The sequence below is a fragment of the Meles meles genome, chromosome 4 (assembly GCF_922984935.1).
Source record: "Meles meles chromosome 4, mMelMel3.1 paternal haplotype, whole genome shotgun sequence".
NCBI lineage: Eukaryota > Metazoa > Chordata > Mammalia > Carnivora > Mustelidae > Meles > Meles meles.
Window position 1 is genome coordinate 26,937,267 of NC_060069.1, and position 24,792 is coordinate 26,962,058.

At 37.2% G+C, this 24,792-nt stretch overlaps 1 protein-coding gene across 1 annotated transcript in view; it reads right to left on the reverse strand.

Annotated features, from left to right (window-relative positions):
* Window positions 1-2,712: 2,712 nt before the first annotated feature.
* The window catches only part of DYNC1LI1 (dynein cytoplasmic 1 light intermediate chain 1), a 40,889-nt gene continuing 18,809 nt past the window's right edge, over window positions 2,713-24,792 (reverse strand). Inside the window, exons 3-13 of the mRNA XM_046002567.1 lie at window positions 17,591-17,707; window positions 16,639-16,869; window positions 15,621-15,790; window positions 13,195-13,288; window positions 10,699-10,834; window positions 9,807-9,918; window positions 7,540-7,599; window positions 7,372-7,416; window positions 6,596-6,716; window positions 5,487-5,642; window positions 2,713-3,662 (exon numbers count right to left, since the gene is read on the reverse strand). Of these exons, the coding sequence (XP_045858523.1) occupies window positions 3,550-3,662; window positions 5,487-5,642; window positions 6,596-6,716; window positions 7,372-7,416; window positions 7,540-7,599; window positions 9,807-9,918; window positions 10,699-10,834; window positions 13,195-13,288; window positions 15,621-15,790; window positions 16,639-16,869; window positions 17,591-17,707 (1,355 nt within the window). The 3' untranslated portion in view covers window positions 2,713-3,549. The remainder of the gene's footprint in view (window positions 3,663-5,486; window positions 5,643-6,595; window positions 6,717-7,371; window positions 7,417-7,539; window positions 7,600-9,806; window positions 9,919-10,698; window positions 10,835-13,194; window positions 13,289-15,620; window positions 15,791-16,638; window positions 16,870-17,590; window positions 17,708-24,792) is intronic.

The following is a 24,792-nucleotide window of genomic DNA, read 5'->3' on the forward strand; positions in this document are numbered from 1 at the left end:
TAACAGTCTATTCACTGGAGTAGTTTTTACCCAGTGTATCATGTCCAGCTACAAACAGGAAATTACAAAACATAGTAAAAGGCAAAAAGTATTTTGAAGAGACAGAAGCAGCAAGAGAATCAGATTCAAATATGGCAAAAATGATGAATTATCAGGCCATGAATTTAAAACAACTATGATTAATATGCTAAGGGCTCTAACAGAAAAAGTAGGCAACATGCATGAACAGACAGGTAATAATAAGCAAACAGATGGAAATTCTAGGAAAGAATAAGAAACAAAGGTAGAGTTAAAAAAAAAAAAACTGTAACAGAAATGAGGAGTGCTTTCCATGGGCTAATTAGTTGACACCATATGGCTGCGGAAAGAATCTCTGGGTGACAACATACGTTAATAGAAACTCCAGTACTAAAAAGGAAAGAGAAAAAAGACTGGAGGGGGAGGGGGGCAAGGAACAGAATATCTTAAAATTGTGGGACTACAAAAATGTAATATATATATATATATAATGGAAATACCAGAAAAAAGGAACAGAAAAATATTTGAAGCAATAATGACTAAGAATTTCCCCCAAATTAATGTCAAGACACTAAGCCACAAATCCAGAAAGTTTATAGAACATGAAGGATAAATTCCAAAAAACTACACCTAGGCATAACATATCAAATCATATAAAATCAAAGACAAAAAAACCTTGAAAGAAGCCAAAGGGGGAAAAAAAACACCTACGGAGGAGCAAAGATAAGAATGGCACCCAATTTCTCTTCAGAAACCACGCTATGCTATAGCAAGGAGAATGAAGTATTGAGGGAGCTTACATTGGATTGCTCAGGTGGGCCCAAGTTAATCACATGGTTGCTGACATGAGGGAGGCAGCAGGTTCAGAGTGAGAAGCCATGTGCCGGACGCACCCAGCTGAAGATGCTATGCGGTTGGCCTTGAAGATGGACAAGGGGCCAGGAACCCAAGGAATGCAAGCAGCCTCTAGAAGCTGGAAAGGAAGGAAACGGATGCTCCTTGGAGCCTCCAAATGAAATCAGCACTGCTGACACTTTAACTTCAGCCCAATAAGACTGATTTTTGGACTTCTGACCCCCAGAATGGTAAGATCATAAATTTGTACAGTTTTAAGCCACTAAATTGTGGTAACTTGTTACAGCAGCAATACGAAACTAATATACACCCATCAATAGCATAATGGATAAATTATAGCATATTTGCCTGGTGGAGTATTATGAGGCAATGAAGATGGATAATTATTATTGCTACATGCGTTTGTTGATGTGTTAGAGAACTAAAATTGGAAAGACTTGCACCAAAAGAATATAAACTCTAAGATCCCATTTGTATAAAGCTTAAAAATAAATAAAACTTATCTATGGCTGTGCAAGTTGGGGCATTGGTCACTTGGTGGGTTAGGTAGGGGTGCTGATGAGGAGGGCACATAGGAAGCATATGGGATGCCAGTAATGTCTTTCTTGATCTTGGTGGTGATTAGTGGTTTTTCAAACCATGTAACCTATAATCTGTATACTTTTCTCTAATGTATACTTCAATAAAAAGTGCTTAAAAACAAAAAGATTTAAGTAGTTTAAAAACAAATTCTTGCAAAAAATAGGGACAAAAATTGGTTTAAGGTTTAAACATGGTAAACATAAGGTTGCAGATTAGTTAAAATTGAATACCCTATAAAGTGAATAATTAGTTATTTCCTCTAATGACTCAATTAATCCCAAGGATTTTCTAGTACATCTCCAATGTCACACAGAAAAGAACTAGTTGGCCTAGACATGCAAACACAGCAGACATACCAAAGTATACCATGTGCCCAGTCAGTGATTTTCTTTCATTAGTCTCCCTTATTTCATCAAGCACTACTTCAAAATAATCTCTTTACAACACCATGACTGAAGAACCCTTTCCAGACTAAAGATTCTTTCAGTGGCATTTTTCGTCTCATATTTCCTAAAGCAAAATGTTTTTACAAATTCATTTTTCCATGCCTGTGAACAACCTAAGTTTTTCCCATCTTGAAACAAATTATTACCCTCTCATGTATTTTTAGCATTTACACTCAACTATTAGGAGCCAAATACTGTTCAAAAGTAAAGATTTTAAAGTTTTAATGAAAGGATTAGGTTAGATAGTAGAGGTATTGTCCTCAAACATTTTGCTGAAGAAAAAAATCTTTGGAATATTTATTTTAAAGTAATAACGAAGGCCAATGTAAAGGGCAGTAGCCATTTGCTCAATAAAGTTAAATGTGCATGTGTTCTCTAGCTGAATTTCAGTAAGAAGTCAAATTGTTCTTATGAAGGTTCTAAAACAAGCATTTAAAAACAGTACTGAAAATCCAGGTGGAACTACTAACAGGTGTTCTTACCTGTAAGAGAGGACCTATGTGTCAGTGCATCTGCCAAACTTTTAAAACAGCTTCTGCCCAATAAATAATGATAAAAGACTACATTTTATCTACTAGAAATGCTAACATAAGATTCTGTAGTTCAAGACATGCTTGTGGGGAAGAGGTGCTGATCAAGGTAAACTCCCAATTTAAGGAAATTTATAGGATAGTGAATCTCATATATTCACTTGTCTCTTACAAAGATCAGAATACTTAATATAATCCTATTAAGTCAAACATCTCAACATACTAATGAGTCTTAATCATTGTCCAATAAATACAAATTATGTGTAAGAGAATGCAACAAGTTATTTGAACCTGAATGCAGAGAATAAATACTTTATTAACTGATTACAGTTGAAAGTCACAAACAAAAAAGGGGTATATTAAGGCAGAGCCATATATATATATCTATACCTATATGTTGATATAGATATAGATAGACAAATCCAAAGACTGTTACCTCTTTACATTTTAATAACCTCTGCATTTTTCTTTTATCCATTTAGGCAGTGTGCTTTCTTTTCTTCTCAGTTAAAGAAATGAATCTCGGCCAATATTTCGAAATTGTATTTTGATGACAAATTACAGGATTGTGGGTTGAGACAATGACTAGTGTACAAAATGCTATCTGATAGTTTTCTCAGCATATTCCATGTGTGGTGTTATATTTACGTTGGTGTGGAAAATCTGACAACTGATCATTTTCTCTTTTCCAGCAAAACTAACATAATTTTTCAAATGATTTTAACAGTCTTAACTAAAACAAGCTTGGACTTCCAAGTCAGTCAAATGCCCAAAGCATATTATTTTCTGCCTTTCCTAAACCCTCTTATGTTTTAAATAGCCTGTAGAGTATGATCACATGGCTATATTTCAGACCTATAAATTTTGAGTTTTTCAAAATCCAAAATTATTTCCTTATGCAAAGTGGCAATGCAAACAGCAATCCTACGTAGTGTAGAATAATTTTTCTTCTGTATAGCTTCCTTTTATAAAAATGGGCAACCACAAAAAAAAAAAAAGAAATAAATTTAGTCCATCTGAAAAAGCACTCCAGTTCCCTAATTCCACTTTTGAAGGAGAAGGCAGAGGCCAGTTTACATTATCCCAGAAAACTGAATAAATGGCTTTATTTGGTATCTTCAAGAAGCTTCTCCTTCTGTAGGAGATGTAGGTGTTGTAGAAGAAACTGTAACTGGTTTGCGTGCAATTCTGTCTAGTTCTGCGTGAACATCTGATAGGACAGGCTTCTGGCCTATATTGAAGGAAAAGAAACAAGATTTAGATAGAAGTCAAAGTATCTTTTACACCAATGTCTCTTCATTTAAAAGCTGCCAACAGTTTCATTAACTTTATCTAGCATACTAAATGATATAAACATCCTTAATTTAAAAATAAATCCCACCAAAAAAATAAATAAAAAAAAAACAAATCCCCTCATTTTACATTATGGGGTCTGTTACTACATGGAAGTAAAACTAGCACCTATCACTTAATCTCATAAAGATATTTGTAAAAAAGGCATAGGACAGTAAGAACAGTAAAACAGAAAACAGCAACAAAATTTTGCAATGTAGAAAGAGTATGAATGAGCAATAACCATATTTGCAGTCTTGGGAAAGCTTAATCTTCTACACTGGCAGTGGGAAAAGCCAAGAAGTAATTGTTTATACCCAGAAACCTGTAAAAGGTTCCAAAAATGGTGGCTGCACAATGGTATTTGTGGAAAGGATGGCAAGAAGATGGGATTAAAAAGGAAAATGGGTTAAAAGGTCTGTTTAAAGGGTAGTTACACAAGCAACAAAAGAAAAATAGACTGAACTTCATAAAAATTAAACACTTTAGTGCTTCAGAGGACATTATCAAGAGGTGAAAGGATAACCAACACAAGGGAAGAAAACATCTGCAAATCCTATATCTGATAAAGGTCTAGGACACAGAATATATAAAGAACACTTAAAATTCAACAATAAAAAGACAAATAACCCAACTTAAAAATGGGCAAACGACTTGAACAGACATTTCTCCAAAGATCTACAAATGGTCAACTAACAGAAGAAAGAAAGCTTAACATCATTAGCTATCAAGAATATGCAAATCAAAACCACAATGAGACTTCACAGTCACTAGGATGGCTCTATTCAAAAAGATGGACAAAAACAAATGTTGGAGAGGATGTGGAGAGATTGGTACCCTCATTCTTTCTTGCTGGAAATATAAAATGCTGCAGTGTTTTGCAAAACACTTTGGCAGTTCTTCAAAAACTTTAAATATAGAGTTAACATATGATCCAATGATTCCTCTCTGGGTATATACCCAAGAGAAATGAAAACATAAAACATGGCATTTGTCAAACATCTGTCAAAAGCATATGTTCTCAGTGGTTCTATTTATAATGGCAAAAATGGAAACAATTTAAATGCCCATCAACTAATGTGGCATATTTATACAATGGAATTTTATTCAGTAATAAGGAGAAATAATGATACAAGCTACAACGTGGATGGACCTTGAAAACACTAAAGAAGGCATATGCTATATGATTCCATTTATATGAAGTCCAGACAGGCAAATCCACAAAGACAAAAAGAAGATCAGTGGTTGCCTAGGACAATGGGATTACAAGGGAAAAAGTTACTGCAAATAGGCCAGAGGTTTGTTTTTCAGGAGATTAAAATGTTTCAAAATTAGATTATAATGGTTTGCATAACTCTGTAAATATACTATAATACTGAGTTGTTAAACTTTATTTTTTTTAATATTTCTTGAGCATCCTTTTTAAGAAACAATTTTTTTTAAAGATTTTATTTATTTGATGCAGAGAGAGAGTGCACGAACAGGGGGAGTGGCAGGCAGAGAGAGAGAGGGAGAAGCAGGCTCCCCACCAAGCAGGGAGCCTGATGCAGGGGCTCTGTCCTTGCAGATCATGACCAGAGATCATGACCTGAGCCAAAGGCAGATGCTTAACTGACTGAACCACCCAGGTGCCCCTAAATTGTATATTTTAAATGAGAGAACTTCATGGTATGTAAATTATATCTCGATAAAGCTATTTAAAAAAAAGCTCTAGGAACATTACCTGATTTCTTGGCAGATGGTGGTAAACCACTGCTTCCACCTCCAGCCCCACCTCCAGGGCTACCACTGCCCACACCTGGGCCTCCTGGAGAGCCAGTCTTTTTACTCAGCAAACTATTGAAGAAATTTGCCAGAACACCTTCACTTGTAGCTCCAGCTATTTAAAAAAAAACAAAAACCGAAAAACTTTCACTCAAAACATTAGATTCTTCCATAAATTATTATTATAGTAATCACACCCAGAAAGCAATTAATACTTAAAGTTTAAGAGCTGTGTATTCCAAATTCAAGTCTAGTTTAATCTTTTGAGCCTGGGTAACTTAGCTCTAATCTATTCATGTGTAAAAGAAAGTATGAGTAAACTTTAAGAGTATAAGATAATTATTTAAAAATTAGAATGTTATTTTTAAAAAACCAAAAGCATTTAGAACAGATGTTAGATGCTATTATAGCTTCCTTTTGAAAAAGGTTCTTCAAAAATATAACTGGTGAGAAATGTTTGCTTCGAGTATTACAAAAAGCTACCTAATCCTGTATGAAAACCAGTAGAAGTTCCAAGAGAGCAATGGGTAAAGGATAACAAGGAACAATTCACAGAAGAGAAATACAAACAGAAAGGAAATCCCAGGGACAAAGCTCTTACTGGTATTTAGAGAATGCTATTAGGTTGTGGCAAAATTGCAATGCTCAATGTAGATGACTTATAAAATGAATAAGCCATTTGAAACATATTATCAAAAGGCATAAAAATGTACAAACTCTCACCTACTAATCCCACTTACGGCAATTATTCACATAGTATTTTTCTTTCCGTTAACTGCAGTTCACCTATTAACATATAAATTTCTTCAACGACCTACCTCAGGAGAAGGTTAAATATAACATAAAACTTTCATAAAGCCTAAACCATAGATATGATATATTAAGGCTATACTATAAAACTTTGGTTTGAAGTCTGATTAACTATGAGATTATACTGACAGAGATATAGGTTAGAAGCTACTGCACAAAAACGAAAACAGCTGTGGAAAAAAGGTGGGAAGCTAGGTAGATTTCTTTTTAGTGTGAAACGTATTGTATTGTTTTCTCTAGAAAAAGAGAGAAATGTACCTTTCATGTTTGGATCAATTTTTTTTGACCCTGCAGGGATAGGTGACACGCTGGCAACATTGGATGACACAGATCGGTTTGGTGTTCGAGGGGAGCCTCCTGGGACTCTCGGTGAGGCATCCTATGTAAAAATAGGGAAGCCGTAATTATCAAAATAGGAAACTTCCAACTTCACCAAAGTTATTATAAAAAGAAATTAGTTTTTAACTGTCCTCCACCTGTTCTACTGGTACATTTATACTGCAAGCCATTGCTGAAAATGTTTAGCAATCGTGTCCTCATATCAGAAAATACCAGAGACCGATCACATTTTAGAATACAAATTCCCCTTAGATGGGAAAAGGACATATTGAATAATGGGGTGTGATTACAAGTATAAGCATGAGAGTCAGAGCTGAGTTCCAATCTGGACTTGCATCCTACTAGCTATAAAAACTCAGGCGAACCATAAGGTCCTCCATAGGCTCCATATCCCCACCTGCAAAATGGGGCTGGTAGTATCTGTCTCACAGGGCTGTTGTAAGGATAAGGAACTAACAGATAAATGGTTCCACACAGTAACTCGTGCATGACAAAAAAGGCAAATGGATCTTTAGGATTTAAATATTCTAAGAAAGGAGTGAAGTTTGTCCTTTAAAATGTCACAAATCCCAAAGAATTTTTAATTCTTCTATCAAAGCCCACCCATTGGAGGCATGTATACGATTAAGAAAAAAGGGAACTAAACCAATAATGTATGGCACTTTAATAATTTTGTCAAAATCTGTAATACTGACCACAGGCCTTCCAGCTGCAGTTGGTGGTTGCTTTGCTAAAAGGGACTGAAAAACACACAAGAGTTCTAAGGTTAGACACTTACAGCATGTACTACTGTATTTTGAAAAGTATGTAGGAACGGTTTACCCCTTAACCACTCTAAATCTGCTTCTGATATAATTTCATACCTGTAGCTTCATAAGAAACACTTGGTCATCTTCTGCCACAATTTCCTTCTCATGGACAAACTGAAATGAGCAACATATAAGTCATCAAGTCTAATATAGTATGCTAAAACCATTAATAACATACTCTCTAGACTAATTTTTAAAAAAAAATTCAATACAAACATTACCTATATTTACACGAGTGGCTGCCCGACCCAAGCCCCTACGCAAAGCTGTCCGATAACCATCTGCAATAGTATGAATGTCTGATAGCTGTGCTGTCCAATACTCTAGCCACCAGTCACCTGTAGCTATTGCGCATTTGAAACGTGGTTAGCTACTACTGGGCACCTGGGTGGCTCAGTAGGTTAAGCATCTGAGTCCTGACTTCAGCTCAGGTAGTGATCTTGGACTTGGGAGACTGAGCCCCACATCCAGCTCTGCGCTGGGCATGGAACCTGCTTCAGATTTTCTCTCTCCCTCTCTCTCTGCCCTCCCCCCGCCTCGTGTCCTCGCTCTCAAAAAAAGGAAAGAAAAAGGAAAAAGAAAAAGATAATGTGGCTACTGTGTCAGGTAGTGAAAATTTAATTTTATTTAGTTTTACTTAATATGTATTTAAAAGTCATATGTGACTAGGAGCTGCGGTATTGGATGACACAACCTTAGAGTCAATAGGAATATTAATCATGTCTACGTTAACCAACAGTTAGTTTAGTTTTAAAAGGGCCAATAATATCCCAGGTGAGTGAAAAACAACTTGCGCCTGGTTTCTCTGAAATAAAAATAAAATGGCTCTTCTACCTGCTGAATAATTAGGCAAAAAGAAGCAGCAACCATCTCTCGCTTCTACTATTTCTGTACAATGCATGCCATGGGTCTATTTTCCACCAGCAGCCAGAGTGATCCTTTGAAAAGGTCAAGCAGATTACATCACTCCTCTGCTCAAACTCCCCCTCCACCCGCTTTCTATCCCACTCAGAATGAAATTCGAAATCCTGACTCAGGTGAGAAGGCCCCACAAAGATCTTAACTCTGCCTTCCATCTCCTATCAGTCTGGACCTCCTTTTCACTCTTCCAGCCTCTTTGTCCTCCTCTTACATTCCTGCCTCAGGGCATGGGCACTTCCTGCTCCCTCAGCAGGCAACACTCTCCCCTTTAATCAGAGCCATTCCCTAACCACTCCTAGAACAGCACCCCTCCAGAGCCCCTGCTCCCCCCACCCCCCACAGGCCTTTGGAGACACAGCACTTATCCACACTTGAGCAGTGGCATGTGCACTGATTTACTATTGCATCATTGTCCTATTTAGCACCCTGTGCATAAACAGTGGCTCAGGAGGTATTAGTGGGATGAATAAAAGACAACTTACAGCATAATTCTGTTGGTAAAAGAGAATGGGAAAACTGCTGCTTTTTTTATCTTGATGTGTTTATTTCTTTTAACAGACATCCAAACCAAACACCATGCCAACTGAGTTTCCATTTGTCATTAATAATCTTATTTCTAATTACCCACAAACAGAAGACAGATGCTCGGTTTCAATGTTTGGATTTTTTTTTCAATGTTTGGATTAAGTAAGAATCTTATTAAATGTTAACTCAAAATTATTTTTTCTAAAGCATGTCCACTTAAATGTCACTGCCAAGTACTATATGAAAATACTTCTGTTTATACAACTTTTGAGAAACATCTGTAACATCTAACTATAGAACATGATGTATTACTTAACATGGAATCAAAATACATGAAAGAAGAGTACTTTCTGGAAGGAGATTTAAATAGACACAGAATGACATCTAACAGTTAAGACTAAACTGGAAGCTCCTGGATAGCTGTGGGCTAGTCTGGGTAACTAGCGACTACGGAGAAGATTCCCGATCTGTCTCAACAGATAGAAGCTAGTAAGATTATTCTACCAATGTTTTTTTGGCTTTTGGCTGAGTTCTAGGATAGAAAGTTCACAGCGTCAACCTACTCAAACTCTTCAAGATCCACATATTCACTCACCAATTCATTATTTCCATTAGAATATGGAATCCACCCTAGTATTTTCTACTATAAATATGCCAAAGGCTAAATAAGAATTCAGTAACTGAACAGCTGATTTATATTTTGATAACACAGATTTTTATTTTGAATTGACATTAGAAATACCCAAATTATACTTAGAAAACCTGTTGGTAGGAAAGAACACCCCCTTACTTTTCTAACTATAATCTTAGAATTATGGACTCCCCCCTCAGTTTAAAAGGCCAAATATTGAGACTATATACACTAAAACTGTTACCTTTCGGACAGGTGGTTTAGTTATAATGTCTTCAAAATTATCTTCTGCCTTTAATGTTTGAAAATTTTCATGTAATATTCCTATCTTCTTATCATTATCCCACCCTGCTGGACTAGAAAGAAACACATATTATAAATCTCAAGCATTTATACAGTCATTCCTTCATTAAATCCATGATCATATTAAATGGAACAAATCTGACCAATTATGAAAACCTAATCAGCTTTTCGGGTACGTGGGTGGGTGGCTCAGTTGGTTAAGCATCTGCCTTCTGCTCAGCTCATGATCCCAGTGTCCCAGGATGGAGCCCCACATCGGGGGGGTCCCTTCTCAGCAGGGAGTCTGCTTCTCCCTCTCCCTTTGCCCCTCCCCGCACTCACTCCTCCTATCTCAAATAAATACAATCTTAAAAACAAAACAAAATGAATCAGCTTTTTTATTATAACTCAAGTTATAGTTTATTAATTTCTACATAAAAGATTCTTAATCTTCCTGATTTAAAAAATGCACAGTTATAGGGGTTCTTGTGGAGGGGTCTGGTTTATTATTACCTCTCAAAGTATTCACATAACTTTCTGAAAGCATGTCTAGATTATACATTGGGTCCTTTATCAAAACCAATCAAAAAGTAAGTAAATACACGGATCTATGCACTCAACAATTCAGCTAAATATAATAGGAAGGCAACCCAAAAGGGGCTCAGGCCAGAAATAAATCTAACAGGCAAAGATGAACAGATCATGGCAGGTTATAAATAAAACAGTCTAGAAGAGAGTCTCACCTTCTCATCATGGAAAGATCTATTGGTCTCACCTCAAAACCAAAAATGAGAATTCACCATCAAACTGCAGCAATAACACATGATTAAATATACACTGAAGAGGATACGTACATAAATACTGCATCTTTTTCCACAACAACAGCAGGAATCTTATAGGGAAATCCATACAGTTTCTGAACGATATATTTATATACTAAATCTATATTTTTGTTTTCTTTTACTGAAGTGTAAATAAGCGCTGCACCATCTGAATAATATCGTTAAGGAAATTTTCAGACAAATCCCATGAACAGGTACCATAAATTTCTGTGTTCTCAGCTTAACAGTTACATGCATAGTAGTTACAAAAATAATTCCAAAAGGTACATTATAGGGTAGTCAAGAATTTCTAAGGTATAAAATATATATAAGCTAAAATGCAAATTAAACAATCTTTACATTATCAACTTCATTTAGGAGGGCAAAAGTCTCATTAAGCCAAGAAAGTAAAAGTAAATTTAACAATACAGTGCTCTACCTCTCCATTTAAAGCACAGATGTGACTGGCTTTGTTTTTAATCTTCCTAAACTTCATGAAGGAGGGATATTATTTATCAACAACTATTTTGCTTACATTAAAAAAAAAAAAACAACGGTGTATACTAGTATCTCTTGTGGTTTTCACTAGCCCCGGGAATTAAAACTTTAGGACCAAAGCTCTGGAGACCTCTCTGAAAAGAGATGAACCAACAGGTACCATCAGGACACTTTCAGGCATGATTCAAGGCAAAAGTTGATTTATGACCAAAACTTGAGGTAATACTCCCTCACCGCAGGATGTTTTAATTAAAGCAGACCCTACCAAATGATAGGGCAGATCCAAAGATTAAGAGAGGCCTGTGGAAAAGGGGCAGTATGACTACTGACAGATGATACGGTCGGAGTGGCTATCAAAAATTCTATGGCCACTGCTAAGGACCACACTCTAGCACTGCTCACCGTGTCCTGAGATAATAACTTAGACCAAGGGGAAACACTGGGAATGGTCAAACTTCTACTTCTGAACTGGAATACTCATATTTACTGGCGCATGAACCGAGGCTTATGAATCTAAAAGTGGTATTGTTAATTACGACTTCTCATAAAACTTGATAGAAACAAACATCATCGTCTTAAAAGCTTAATTATGTCAACTTTTCATTAATGAGTAATCTTTTCTCATGAGAACCAGCTTATGAGGCAGCTGAAAAATTTGCACTGTAATTAACACTGAAAAAACTTAGAAATGAAGATGATTTTGAACTGCTGCCTTCACACACGTGTGCAAGTGTGTCTCACTATATCTTGAAGTGACTTGTCAGTTTGTATTCTTTTAAAATCAATGGGCTCTCCTAAAGGTCTGTAATTATTTTAGCAGAGAGTCTCCTTCCTGATTACATTTCTGTATGCACATTTTCAAGAAGAGGATTAAATAAATGTTTAAAGAGACCACTTGTTCCCAAATCTGCTAATCCTCAAAGATAACAGAAAGTCTATAGACCTCTACTTCAATTACTCCCACTTTTTGTCTTCTTTTTAAAGTCTCTTATGTAGACAAATGCCCTTCAATTCAACCCAAGTCAACTATTATGTGACAGGAAAAAAGAAAGGGCTAGAACTACGGAGAGGACAAAGTACTGAGGGGAAAAGGGGAAAGGGAAACTGCCAGTGTCAAGTGATCTTATTCATTATTCAGCCAGGCTTCTTGTAAGTGGTCCTTAAATTAAAAGTCCATTAATGAAAATGAAAATAAAAAACTACAGACTCTATAAACACGTATATATCACTTATGATTCCTGTCTACTCCTAATGTCATCGTTTCTTCACTTTTCAGACACAAAAGCTTTGGTCAGGAATGCAACCGCAGACTCTCTGGTCCCAGAGGGGTGGGAGAGAACAGCTCTCCTCAGTGCACTCAAGCTGTGGCAGTTTTCAATAGCAAATTCTCTTAAAGGCATTCATGTACAACCCTCATTTTATCTTTCTTTTAGCTGTGAATGTTATTCAGTGGCTTCTCTAATCTTTGCAACATAGACAAGATTCCTTATAACTGTTTTTCTAACCTTGTGATCATCAAAATCACCCAGAAAGCTTTCTAAAAGTAGAGATTCTTCAGCCTCACCTTGAAATGTTCCAATTCAGCAAGCTTTAGCTGGGCACAGCCAGATTTTGAGACCATTGCATTAGACTATATGTAGAGATGGTAACACAGTGAATATATTAAAAATGGGAACACACAAACCTAAGTATTGATCTTGCCCCCAAACACTACTCCTGATAAATGAATACTGCTATCAGAATGTTTACAACGCCAACTCATTAGAACTTTCCACAAAAGACTGATAATTGATAATTATTTTTCTTCGGCATAATCCTTTAAAACACAGCAAATCAAAGTTATATATTTCAGTACTTACTTTTATAGCTCAAAATACCCAGATATAAATGATTTGGGAGCTAAACTGAAATTTCTAACCAGAAGCAGGAGGAAAATGGAATTTCTAAAGCCCATCAATTTAATCCCGTTAATTAAAAAAAGCAAACAAACAGGTAAGGTACATTGCACTGATCAACGCAGGAAAAGGATACATTGTAAACAAAACTTCCGGATATGTGACTGAATAAAATCAAAATGTTCATCTCTGTAGTCATGTTCTTTCTCCAATACACTAATGGCATCGCACTGTTGAGTTATAATAATTTAAAAAAAAACATTAACTTTAATCAAAGTTAAATATAATGACGTAAACAGTTTGGGGTAGGGGAGTATCACAAAGCTACCACTCCGATATGGCGACTGAATATGAGAATATCAGAATATCGATTACTCCTATCTGTCTAGATTCTTTTAGCTAGAGTCAAGACTAAGAACAATTTTCTTTAAAATGTATTAATGTCCATGTTCTACTGGATGCTGAAAATACCAAAGAGAAAGTTCTGGTATAAAGGAATGAAGAGTAACGGGACAAGCAGATGGTTGCTCACACCTGCTGACTCAACTCCTTTTGACTTAAACAGTTTTTAAGTTCTAAACTCTATTCCAGTTCTATAAAACACTGTATATCTGAGAGTCTGCACCTTTCCCTATTTCCTCTTTGCTCCTCTGTTTATCTGATAACTCTTAATTGACCTTCAAATCTTTTCTGGCTCTTTTGTTCACTGTGATTACAATCTTACCAAGAGCAAAAAAAGGGGGAATGACAGGCTATTTTGAACTGTCACCTGTACAGTCAATGAAATAATTCTGAATTCGGCTTGCTACAGTAAAATGTTACAAAAAATAAACATGATGTCCAAATTACTTCACCAAAACCTTTTGGAACTGAAGGTATGAAATTGAAAAATAACCACTTAATAATAATGTTCATTATACCTACCTAATATTGGTTTGGGGGTCAAATCTGATACGCTTTTTTTTGTTATGCATATATACATCATACAACAGAGTCTCTTTGTATAATCATGAAATTGTCCATTTTACAGAACACAGAGTAATTGCTTCAAATTACTAAAGATATTTATAATAATTATATTGTTGACTTTTGATACTTTTGGTGGAACATACTTAAATGAAGTAAGAGGATATGGACCTAAGGGCAAGACACTTAGTCTCTGAATCTCAATTTCCAGAGTCTTTAAGGAGAGGTGAACTGCCATTATTTCTCTGTCCTGAGACACCTCTCCCATCCCCTTAAACATTTTAAAAGCTCTTATGCTACTACAAAACTGACGATTGTCTTAGAGTCTGTGACGTACAAGAGATAATCTCTTTTGGTTTAAAAATCTTACGAATCTGACTCATTTGATACTAATTCAGGTCCCTTTAAGCTTAACATTTTTCCTTTGAAAATAAGTTTTGTTTTGTTTTTTACAAGAGACAAGTTGTGTAAAACAGGAAAGTATCTACCAACAAACAGCTCTTTGTCAAACAAAATAAAATAAACCATACACAAAAGGATTCTAGTGTGAGAGTTTAAAAACCTTTTTACAGTAGGGGTGTCTGGGTGGCTCAGTGGGTTAAGCCTCTGCCGCCCCCCCCCCGCCCCGCCTACTTGTGATCTCTCTGTCAAATAAGTAAATAAATTCTTAAAAACAAAATCTTTTTACAGAAAAGATATAAGTAACAATTAACTACACCACAATCACTATTTGAAATGCAGACACCAGATTTCGATTTTATTATTTTAAATGCTATCCCCGTTTGTTATTGATAATTTATAACTGTAAAGTTTAAAATAAAACTTAAGCTAGATTAAATTTTTTTTAATCATTGTTATTCCAAAGATGAGTAAGTGCCACACCTCTACAAATTTTTATGTTATGGAAAACATTAATAATTTTATATCTCAAAAGGTTTATATGTTCTATCATTTCCTTAATATTCCATGACTTACAAACAATAAAGACATACTACTTAGGACGAAATGGGAAGAAGATGAACTTGAAGTAGAAGTTATTTTTAAAGGGAATTTGGTTTTATGAAAAACGTGTATACAGTGATGGAACTAAATTAACAGGATTTGGTAACAGCCAATACTATCAGAACCTCTTTAGCAAATAAAAAGCCCTTGATAACTGCATAACAACTTTATATAATGAGTACTAGTAGGTGTTTAAGTCTATTTCATCTTGAGTATATAATCTTCTGATATTAGGATATTAGTGTATCACAATTTAATGTGGAAAGTGTTTTATAAAAATCAATACTGAAGTTATCACCTTACCTGTAGTATTTCTATTCAACTGACTGGACAATGAAGTCTAACTGAAACCAGGAATATGAAATTCAATCATGAACATAGTATCTGAAGTAATGTTTTCTTTCAAAGAAACTATGATTAAGATCACAAAACCAACATGTGACTAACAGTCAATTTTTTAAACTATTATTTTTATTTGTTAAGAAAAATTATCTAGGAAAGCTAGCTTGTCAACTCCAAAAGGAGGATGGAAAACAAAACAGTTGGTCATCCTTGGTTAATACCAGTAGTAGAATCTCTAGGAAGGAAGCTAACCTTTGTGCAAACTACTAGTACTGGGATGCCCAAGTTATGTGTAAGTGTGTCCGCACCCAGAGGTAAAACCACACTGTCGTCTTTGTCTTCCTGTGACCCAGTATTTCTTCTCTGAGGAGAGGCTGGAAAATCTTCTCCCGGCTCTACATATTCTTGGAAGTCTCTAATCACTGAAAATCAAAGTAAATAATTGAACACATAGTTTAGAAATTGCTCTATTTGAGCAGGTACCTTTTCTGCCATAATCCAAGTATGTATTTTAATGAGACTTTATGCTTAGTCTTGTGTAAGAGAACAAACAAAAAGGGTTTGAGAAATCTGTTTCAAAGACAGGACAGAAACACTAGACCCATATTAATTATGAGGAGGCAGACTACAACACTGAGTGGCTTCAAAGAGTGGGGTTCAATGTAAGCCCAGTTTTGTCTGTGCAAATTACTTTGGGTAAGTCACATCTGGCTTTGCTTTTCTACATTATCTAATTCACAAAGGGGACTAAGAGGATAAAAATTAGGTATGTGTGTGTGTGTGACGGGGGCAGGTGGGGGGGAGTGTTCCACAATTTAAAAGTCAGACCTAGGGGTGCCTGGGTGGCTCAGTCAGTTAAGCATCTGCCTTCGGCTCAGGTCATGATCCTGGGGTCCTGGGATGGAGCCCCACATTGGGCTCCCTGCTCAGGGGAGCCTACTTCTCCCTCTCCCTCCGCCCCTCCCCCTGCTTGTGCTCTCTTGTTCTCTCTCAAATAAATACATAAAATCATAAATGAACAAATGAATGAATGAATAAATGAATGAATGAATGTCAGACCTACATGACTTTCTAACATTACTCTCCTTTCTCTAAACCCTTTATTCAGGTCTTCTCCTTTTTACCGAGGTACAAACCTGGGTCATATTCACTCTGTAATCCTGGTGAGAATCAACGAGATATTACCAAAGCTGATCAAATTTTTAGAACTCATTTGCAAGTCTGTCAAAACCTCCACTTTACAAAAACAGTATATTTCCAGACTACTCACACTTTTGTTCCATTTCTTTCATTTCTTCAGGAGGAATTTTCAATTTGTCAATATGTTCTCTAACAACACTTGCCCATTTCTGTAGAGAATCCAAAGCAGTCCAAGGCTTTGACATATCCACAACTAGCATAACTAGAGTGTCCTTCAGAGAAATGGCATCCAGTGAAAATTTAAGGAGGCCCTTGTGATACAGGTCTCCATCTAAGATCCATACATTACATCTTGTTTGATCTACAATAGACAAAACAAAGTTACCAAGGCAACAGGATTATTTCATTATTCAACTAACAATACTACTTAGTATCTCAGGGCAACTCCACAGGAGAGGTCTCCTTTGACAAGCTTCAACCATTTAGGTAGGTCACATCTATCAACTTAGTAAAGGCCTAACAATCATTCAGGAAAATGATTTAACTGCCAATACAGAACACCAGCAGCCTCTACTGATGATTTCTTAAACCCAAATCATGGACATGAATTACATGTTTCTATTCTTACCATCACAAACTCTCTCTCAGCAGAGATACCCATGCATATTCAGGATATTATGCACAAAAATGAGAAGGCAAGTGATGTATAAAAGAAAAAATCTGGAGAGTATGACATTTTTGTGTCAAAAATGAGGTGAAAAAGGAGTCAACAAAAGAACCCTAGGATACTATTATTTTACTACCTGAGGGGGAAATGAACTGAAAAATTGAGATTCTTCAAGGATAGCAAGAAAGCTAGTCTGTACACCAGAATACCTTAAGATGTTAAAAAATATCACTATATGAATCCCAATCCCAAAACAATAAAAGTATGCCCACACTTTTATTTGACTATTCACTGACTAGCATGACAGACTAGGACTAATGAAAAATGACACACTAAGAAAAGTGAGACTAATATGAGCAGCAGTACATCTCAGGAAGGCCTCAGGAAACTTCTTTTACATATAAATGACACTCACCTTCCCTGTCTTCATCATGAACATTTAAGTACAAATATTCCAAGCCTCTTCCTTTCTTGTACTCTTCTATTCCCTGAATTTTTCTTATTAAGCTCGTTTTTCCAGCTCCATCTTCACCTGTAAAAGAAGACAAGTCTTTTAAATTATAATATGGATTATTTAAAGATGCTTTCTAGGGGGACCTGGGTGGCTCAGTGGGCTAAAGCCTCTGCCTTTGGCTCAGGTCATGGTCCCAGGGTCCTGGATAGAGCCCCGCCTCCCCCTTCCCCTCCCCCCCACCTGCCTCTCAAATAAATAAAATCTTTAAAAAAATAAATAAATAAAGAGGCTTTCTAGCGTCAACTGAAAAATCCAACTGGAACTAACTTCAACCAAAAGGGTTGATGGACGATATCTAGGTAATTACACTTAAGATGCAGACTTCACCTCCAAGATGCTTTGTCCTTGTTTCTCTACCCTTCTTATTAAGTCTGGTTCTATCCTATTACAAATGGCTTCCTCTGTGGGTATTTCAGAAAGTTCAACTCTTAGTTCATCCCAGTTTAATATACAAGGAACAAAAGACTCTTCCTACTGACTTTCAGTCTTAAGAATCTCAGGTAAAGGGCGCCTGGGTGGCTCAGTGGTTTAAGCCGCTGCCTTCGGCTCAGGCCCTGATCTCAGGGTCCTGGGATCGAGTCCTGCATCGGGCTCTCTGCTCAGCAGGGAGCCTGCTTCCCTCTCTCTCTCTCTGCCTGCCTCTCTGCCTACTTGTGATCTCTCTCTGTCAAATAAATAAATAAAATCTTAAAAAAAAAAAAAAAGAATCTCAGGTAAAGACTTTTAATTACCAGAGCAGGTAACTGTGGCTATAGCCTCACCAAAACCATGAAGTCAAAAGAAATATTAGTAAAGGAGAGGGGTTGGGGTAGCAAATTGAACAAGAACAAGGGTAGAAGGAATGCAGAACAGACAAAAATAAAATGTAGACTTAAAAAATATTAAGAGCAAAAACAGAAGATACAAGTGTTTGGCAAGGATGTGGACAAAAAGGAACCCTCCTGTACTGTTGGTAGGAATGCAAACTGGTACATCCACTGTGGAAAACAGTATGGAGGCTGCTCACAAAGTTAAAAATGGAACTACCTTACTGTCCAATCATCACACTACTGGGTATTTACCCAAAAATAAAAAACAACTAATTCAAAAGAATATAGACACCCCTATGTTAACTTCAGCATTATTTCCAATATCCAAACTATGGAAGGAGCCCAAGTATCCATCAGAAGAGTGAGTAGTGGATAGAAGTTTTGCTCCCAGAAAATTGTGTTTCAGTTAGCAAAGTGCTTCTTCAGACATCTTGAGAATCTTCTCTGTGCCAAGCACTGTAAGATGTCAGAATATTCTTGGGAATAAGATATTCTTCTGGTTTTGCCTTCCACTTCCTCCTGAGTGCAAACAAGAGTCACACTCTTGAGAAGGCTGACTTGGACTCTCTTGTGAGACTTGGAATATTGCCATGCTCCCACAGTCTTTGTGACTAGACTGGTCTCAATTTTCTCATCTCTGAGTAGAGAGGATTTCATTAGATTTCCCTACAGCCTGTGTGTGTCTATGAAATGTTTTTTATTCTCAATGTGAACACTTCCACCTCGTTACCGAAGTGACAAATTTTCAAATTGCAGGGTGTGTGTGTGTGGGGGAAGCCTCAAACTACCATATTTACCATATTACATTTATTTGACAGTATACTCTTTTTCAAAAGTAATGTTTCAAGATTTGTCTTAAAATGGATCTCGAAGGCGCTATGTATTAAGAGGCACAACTACCATCGTCTAAAATTTCAGGAGAAAAGAAATTAAAATTACCAGTGTAATAAAACAAACTTTATTCCCAATCCTTAGAGGCAGAATCAAGAGAACAGAACAGGGCGCCTGGGTGGCTCAGTGGGTTAAGCCGCTGCCTTCGGCTCAGGTCATGATCTCAGGGTCCTGGGATCGAGTCCCGCATCGGGCTCTCTGCTCAGCAGGGAGCCTGCTTCCCTCTCTCTCTCTCTCTCTCTGCCTGCCTATCTACTTGTGATCTCTCTCTGTCAAATAAATAAATAAAATCTTTAAAAAAAAAAAAAAAAAGAGAACAGGAACATAACCACCTGTTCCTCAGAGGCAACCCACAGAGAAGAATGCATTAAATTATTTTCCTTTTCTTCTGAAAATAGCAATGATCCCTGGAAGCAGAAATACCTTTCTCTTTTATGAATCATAATGTAAAAATAATAAACAGTATTATTTTAATGGCCTCTAAAATAGCAGCACTGTTGCATATTGGAGAGAGTGTGCTTTGAACTTAAGTTTATATCAATTTAGATCCTGGCCCTGTCATTTTTCACCTATGAAACTCTGAATAAGATACTTATCTTTGATAATTCTGAGCTCTAGTATTCAACATCTGCCAAATAGGAGATAATCACCATTCCCCATTACAGTCATGGTTATGTTAGAATTACTGTTGCTTAAATGAATGCAGTAGGCACTCTGGAAATGTCTGCTGCTCCTGCTAGAGAGATGGAAATGGAAGCTGACAGTTCCATCTGACTAGAATGTGGGCAAAAGGAGTAGTTACAGTCCTCTGCTTTTTGTTATATAGAAACACACTGACAGACTTGAAGTTGTATCCTTTTGCTGCCCTAACTTCTTAGGCTTTTGTATTTCAAACCCATTAATACATAGTAAAGTTTAAAAATATTCCCAAAGTGGATAAGGGAACAAAATTTATATCTTTCATTCAGGGATTTGTGAAACTCATTAATATTCTGGCAGCATTTTTGTTGTCTGAGACCAGATGTCTCAGTGGCTGTCCCGTAAGAGGCTTAAGAATGTACATTTCACTATGAAAGTGCAGAGTTAACAGGTACCGCAGTCACAGGTACTTTCCGGGTACTCGGGATACAGCAGTAAGCAAAACACAAAAAAGCCTGTTCTGCTGGAGCTTCTGAGGGTAGGGGGTGACTAAGTAAAATACATACTATGTTAGTAGTTCAACAGAGAAAAATATTGTAAGAAGGAACAGGAATGCAAAGGAGGTTGTGATTTTAAATGAGGTGATTAGGAACAGCCTACCCAAGGAAGTGGTATTTGAAAGAAGACAGAAGTTCAGGCAACACAGAGGATTCTTTTTTTTTTTTTAAACTTTTTTTTTTTAAAGATTTTATTTATTTATTTGACAAACAAAGATCACAAGTAGGCAGAGAGTCAGGCAGAGAGGAGGAAGCAGGCTCCCTGCTGAGCAGAGAGCCGGATGCGGGACTCAATCCCAGGACCCTGGAACCATGATCTGAGCTAAAGGCAGAGGCTTTAGCCCACTGAGCTACCCAGGCGCCCCAGCACAGATAATTCTAAAGAGAGTATATTCTAGGTAGAGGGAACACGCAATACAGAAAGTCTTTAAGGTTGGAATCTTACATGAATCATCATATAAGCCAGTACCTGGGGGAAAGGCAACAAGAGAACGATACTGTCTTTGTGTTTATTGAAACATGAGGTATTCATGGAACATCCACGTAGTGATGAGCAGGAGGCAGCTCAGAAAAGGCTGAGGCTCGAAGGAAATCTGTGGGTCACCAGTATAGGTGGTACTGAAGCTGTGTGTGGAGCTGCTTCTGGAATTACACTCAGAGTGAGAAGAGCAGAAGGCTGAGAAAGGAACCCTGGGGAACACAAACTTCGGGCAGGGATGGAAGAGCAGCCTGCAAGGAAGACTTGGGACCAGCCACCTCAGAGGTCAGTGGTAGAGTAGAAGAGGGCAATGTTACGGAAGCAATGGCAACGGAGAGCCTTCTCTGACTTCTGTGTCTTCCTCATCTCTCTGCCAGCTCCCAACCAAGTGTGCCTGGAGCACAGCTGTCCCCACCACTAGCTAATACCTTAGTTCAGGCCTACCTCATTTCTGCTAGGACACCATTAATATCTAGTTACCCAAGTTTTCCTTCTCCTAAACTTACTCTTGTCAGTCAGTCTTCCACACTTCTGCCACAGCAGTCTTTCTAAAATACCTAAACACTGCCAGGGGCTCCCGGTCACCTTCAGGATAAAGTCTGACCTTCCCGGCCTGGCATAAGATGCCCTTCACGAGCTGGCATGCCATACTCGTTCTCACTTTCTGACTCCTTTTCCCCCTCATGTCCTAAAGTTCATGCATTCAAACTATCTGTCCTTTGTAGAAGGACACTTCTTTGCCTCCAGGCCTCTGTGTATGCTTTCCTTACTGCCTGGAATGACTAACTATCCGTGGCTCATTAAACACCATGAGGTTTGCCTAAAGTATTACCTACTGTCTCTACAAAGCCCTTTCTGACTTCCAGGCAAAACCAGGATATTCCCTTAGGGCTGGCTTCCTGGTTTGTTGCATATCTCCAGTGTAGTCCTAATGACAGTATCTTGAAATTATCTCCTGCTTGTTTTCCCTCTCCAGTTTATGAGCCTCTTAGAGGACAGTGACTTTGATATAGAGATCTTTGTACTCTAGTGTTTAGTGTAGTAAATGTCTAATGCAATGGTTCTTAAAGTTTGGTACCTGCACTAGCAGCAACAACACTGGTTACTTGTTAAAAATGTAGATTCTTGGACTCCACCCCAGAAGTACAGGAGGGAAGGCCCAGCAATGTGTGTTTAATAAACCCCTCAGAGGGGCGCCTGGCTGGCTCAGTGGGTTAAAGCCTCTGCCTTCCGCTCAGGTCATGATCCCAGGGTCTTGGGATCAAGCCCCGCATCAGGCTCTCTGCTCAGTGGGGAGCCTGCTTCCTCCTCTCTCTCTGCCTGCCTGACTACTTGTGATCTCGGTCTGTCAAATAAATAAATAAATAATCTTAAAAAAAAATAAGAAGCCCCTCAGATGAGTGTGGTACGTTTGAGAGCCATCAGACCATGAAATGAATGATGGACATTTACTTAGAGGAATAAATTCTGGTCTCCTAAGTAGGGGAGAACTCTTCAACTTCAGCTCTTAGAAAAAGGAAACAGCCATGCTCTACTGATGGCTACAACTTGAAATATAGCACACATAGGAATTGACTATATATATATATTTTTTTTTTTTTTTTTTTAATGACAGAGAGAGATCACAGGCAGAGAGGCAGGCAGAGAGAGTGAAAGGGAAGCAGGCTCCCCGCCAAGCAGAGAGCCCGACGCGGGACTCGATCCCAGGACCCCGAGACCATGACCTGAGCCGAAGGCAGCAGCTCAAACCACTGAGCCACAAATTTGGGCTCAAAATCTATTTGGAGCCTATGAATTTAAGCCTTTACAATTAGAATTAGATAAACGAAAAGGAAGACACAAACTTGTTAAAGAACCATTCCATAATTTTTTTTCTTTAAAATTCAATTAGCCAACATACATGACATCATTAGTTTCAGGTGTAGACTTCAACAATTCATCAGTTGCCTACAACACCCAGTGCTTATCACATCACATGCCCTCCTTAATGCCTGTCACCCTGTTATCCCATCTTCTCACTCACCTCCCCTCCAGCAACCCTCAGTTTGTTTCCTAGAGTTAAAAGTCTCTCATGGTTTGTCTCCCTCTCTGATTACTCCCCCATTCAATTTTTCCTCCCTTCTCCTATGATGCTCTACACTGAAGAACCACTGCATAGTATCACCACTAGAGATAATCAAATCAGTGACTACTTCTAGGTGATATTATTATGGTTTGGGGTCTTTTGCTTATGCTTATCTATAAGTATACATTTTTAAATTCAGAAACCTTTATATTTAAGTCATTTGAAATATTAAAAAGAAACTGAAATAAATCCATCTGATTTTGACCCTTTTTTAAGGTATCTTTTTATTTTCTAACATCTAAAGTAGGAATTAGGGGCGCCTGGGTGGCTCAGTGGGTTAAAGCCTCTGCTTTTGGCTCAGGTCATGATCTCAGGGTCCTGGGATCGAGCCCCGCATTGGGCTCTGTGCTCAGCAGGGAGTCTGCTTCCTCCTCTCTCTCTACCTACTTGTGTTCTCTCTGTCAAATAAAGAATTAAAATCTTAAAAAAAAAAAAAAAAAGAAAAGAAATTTAAAGTAGGAATTAAAGAGAAAAGATAAATCCTGGGTTAAATAAAATCAAGTTTTATCTGTTACCACCTATTTTTATGGATGCATAGGTACTTTAGAAAATCAGATAATTTATTGTTGATTTAAAAGCCTCTATTACAAGTCTGGGCACTAAGTTTTTGCCTATAATATGTAACACTGTTTCTGCAGAATAATCAGTTTTCAGCTGGTGTCAATTTAACCTAGAGAATCCTTTTCAGGAAAGTAGTCTGTCATAAGCGACATTTTGATTCTTTACTTTCTAGTTATAGAATAGACTTGGATTTTTTAAATTAATAAACTCTGGGGTTTTAAATTTTTTTTTATTTTTTAAAGAGAGAGCACACATGTGCAAGTGGTGGGTAAGAAGGCAGAGAGAAAAGAAGAGAGAGGGAATCATAAGCAGATTCCATGCTTAGCACAGAGCCTAGTGCAGGACTTGATCTCACGACTCTGAGATCATGATCTAAGCAGAAAACAAGAGTCAGACACTCAAACAACTGAGTCTCCAAGTGCCCCCAATAAACTGTTTTTTTAGAGGAGTTTTAGGTTCACAGCAAAATTGAGTGAGAAATTCTCTGAATTTTTTAATATCCTGTCCCCACATCTATACAACATCTTGACATAGTAGTACCTTTATTACAATCAGTGAACTGACACTAACATGTCATTATCACCTGAAGTCCACTGTTTATGTGAGGGTTCATTCTTGGTGTTGTACATTATATGGGTTTTGACAGATGTATAATGACATGTAGCTCCCATTACAGTATCATACAAAATAGCTTCACTGCCCTAAAAATCCTCTGCTTTGCCTATTCAGACTCTTTAAAAGAAAGTTTTTACAGATCACCTCATATGGTGATTTAAATTATTTTTATTATGTCCAGTGCTCCTGCATACGGAGATGACTAGATAGAAATGATTTAAATTCTGTTTATTGTTCTTAAACAACTACTTGAAAACATTATAAATTAAATGCCACAAAAATTATAGGATTGATAACATTCAATCAGCAATCAATATAAGAAATGATATTTTGCTGAAATTAAATGCCAGTGCTGGGTTTAATAGTAGAAACATTTACATGTTTTTCACTAGTTAACTTTATTATTTCTATTTTAAGCATGATGGATC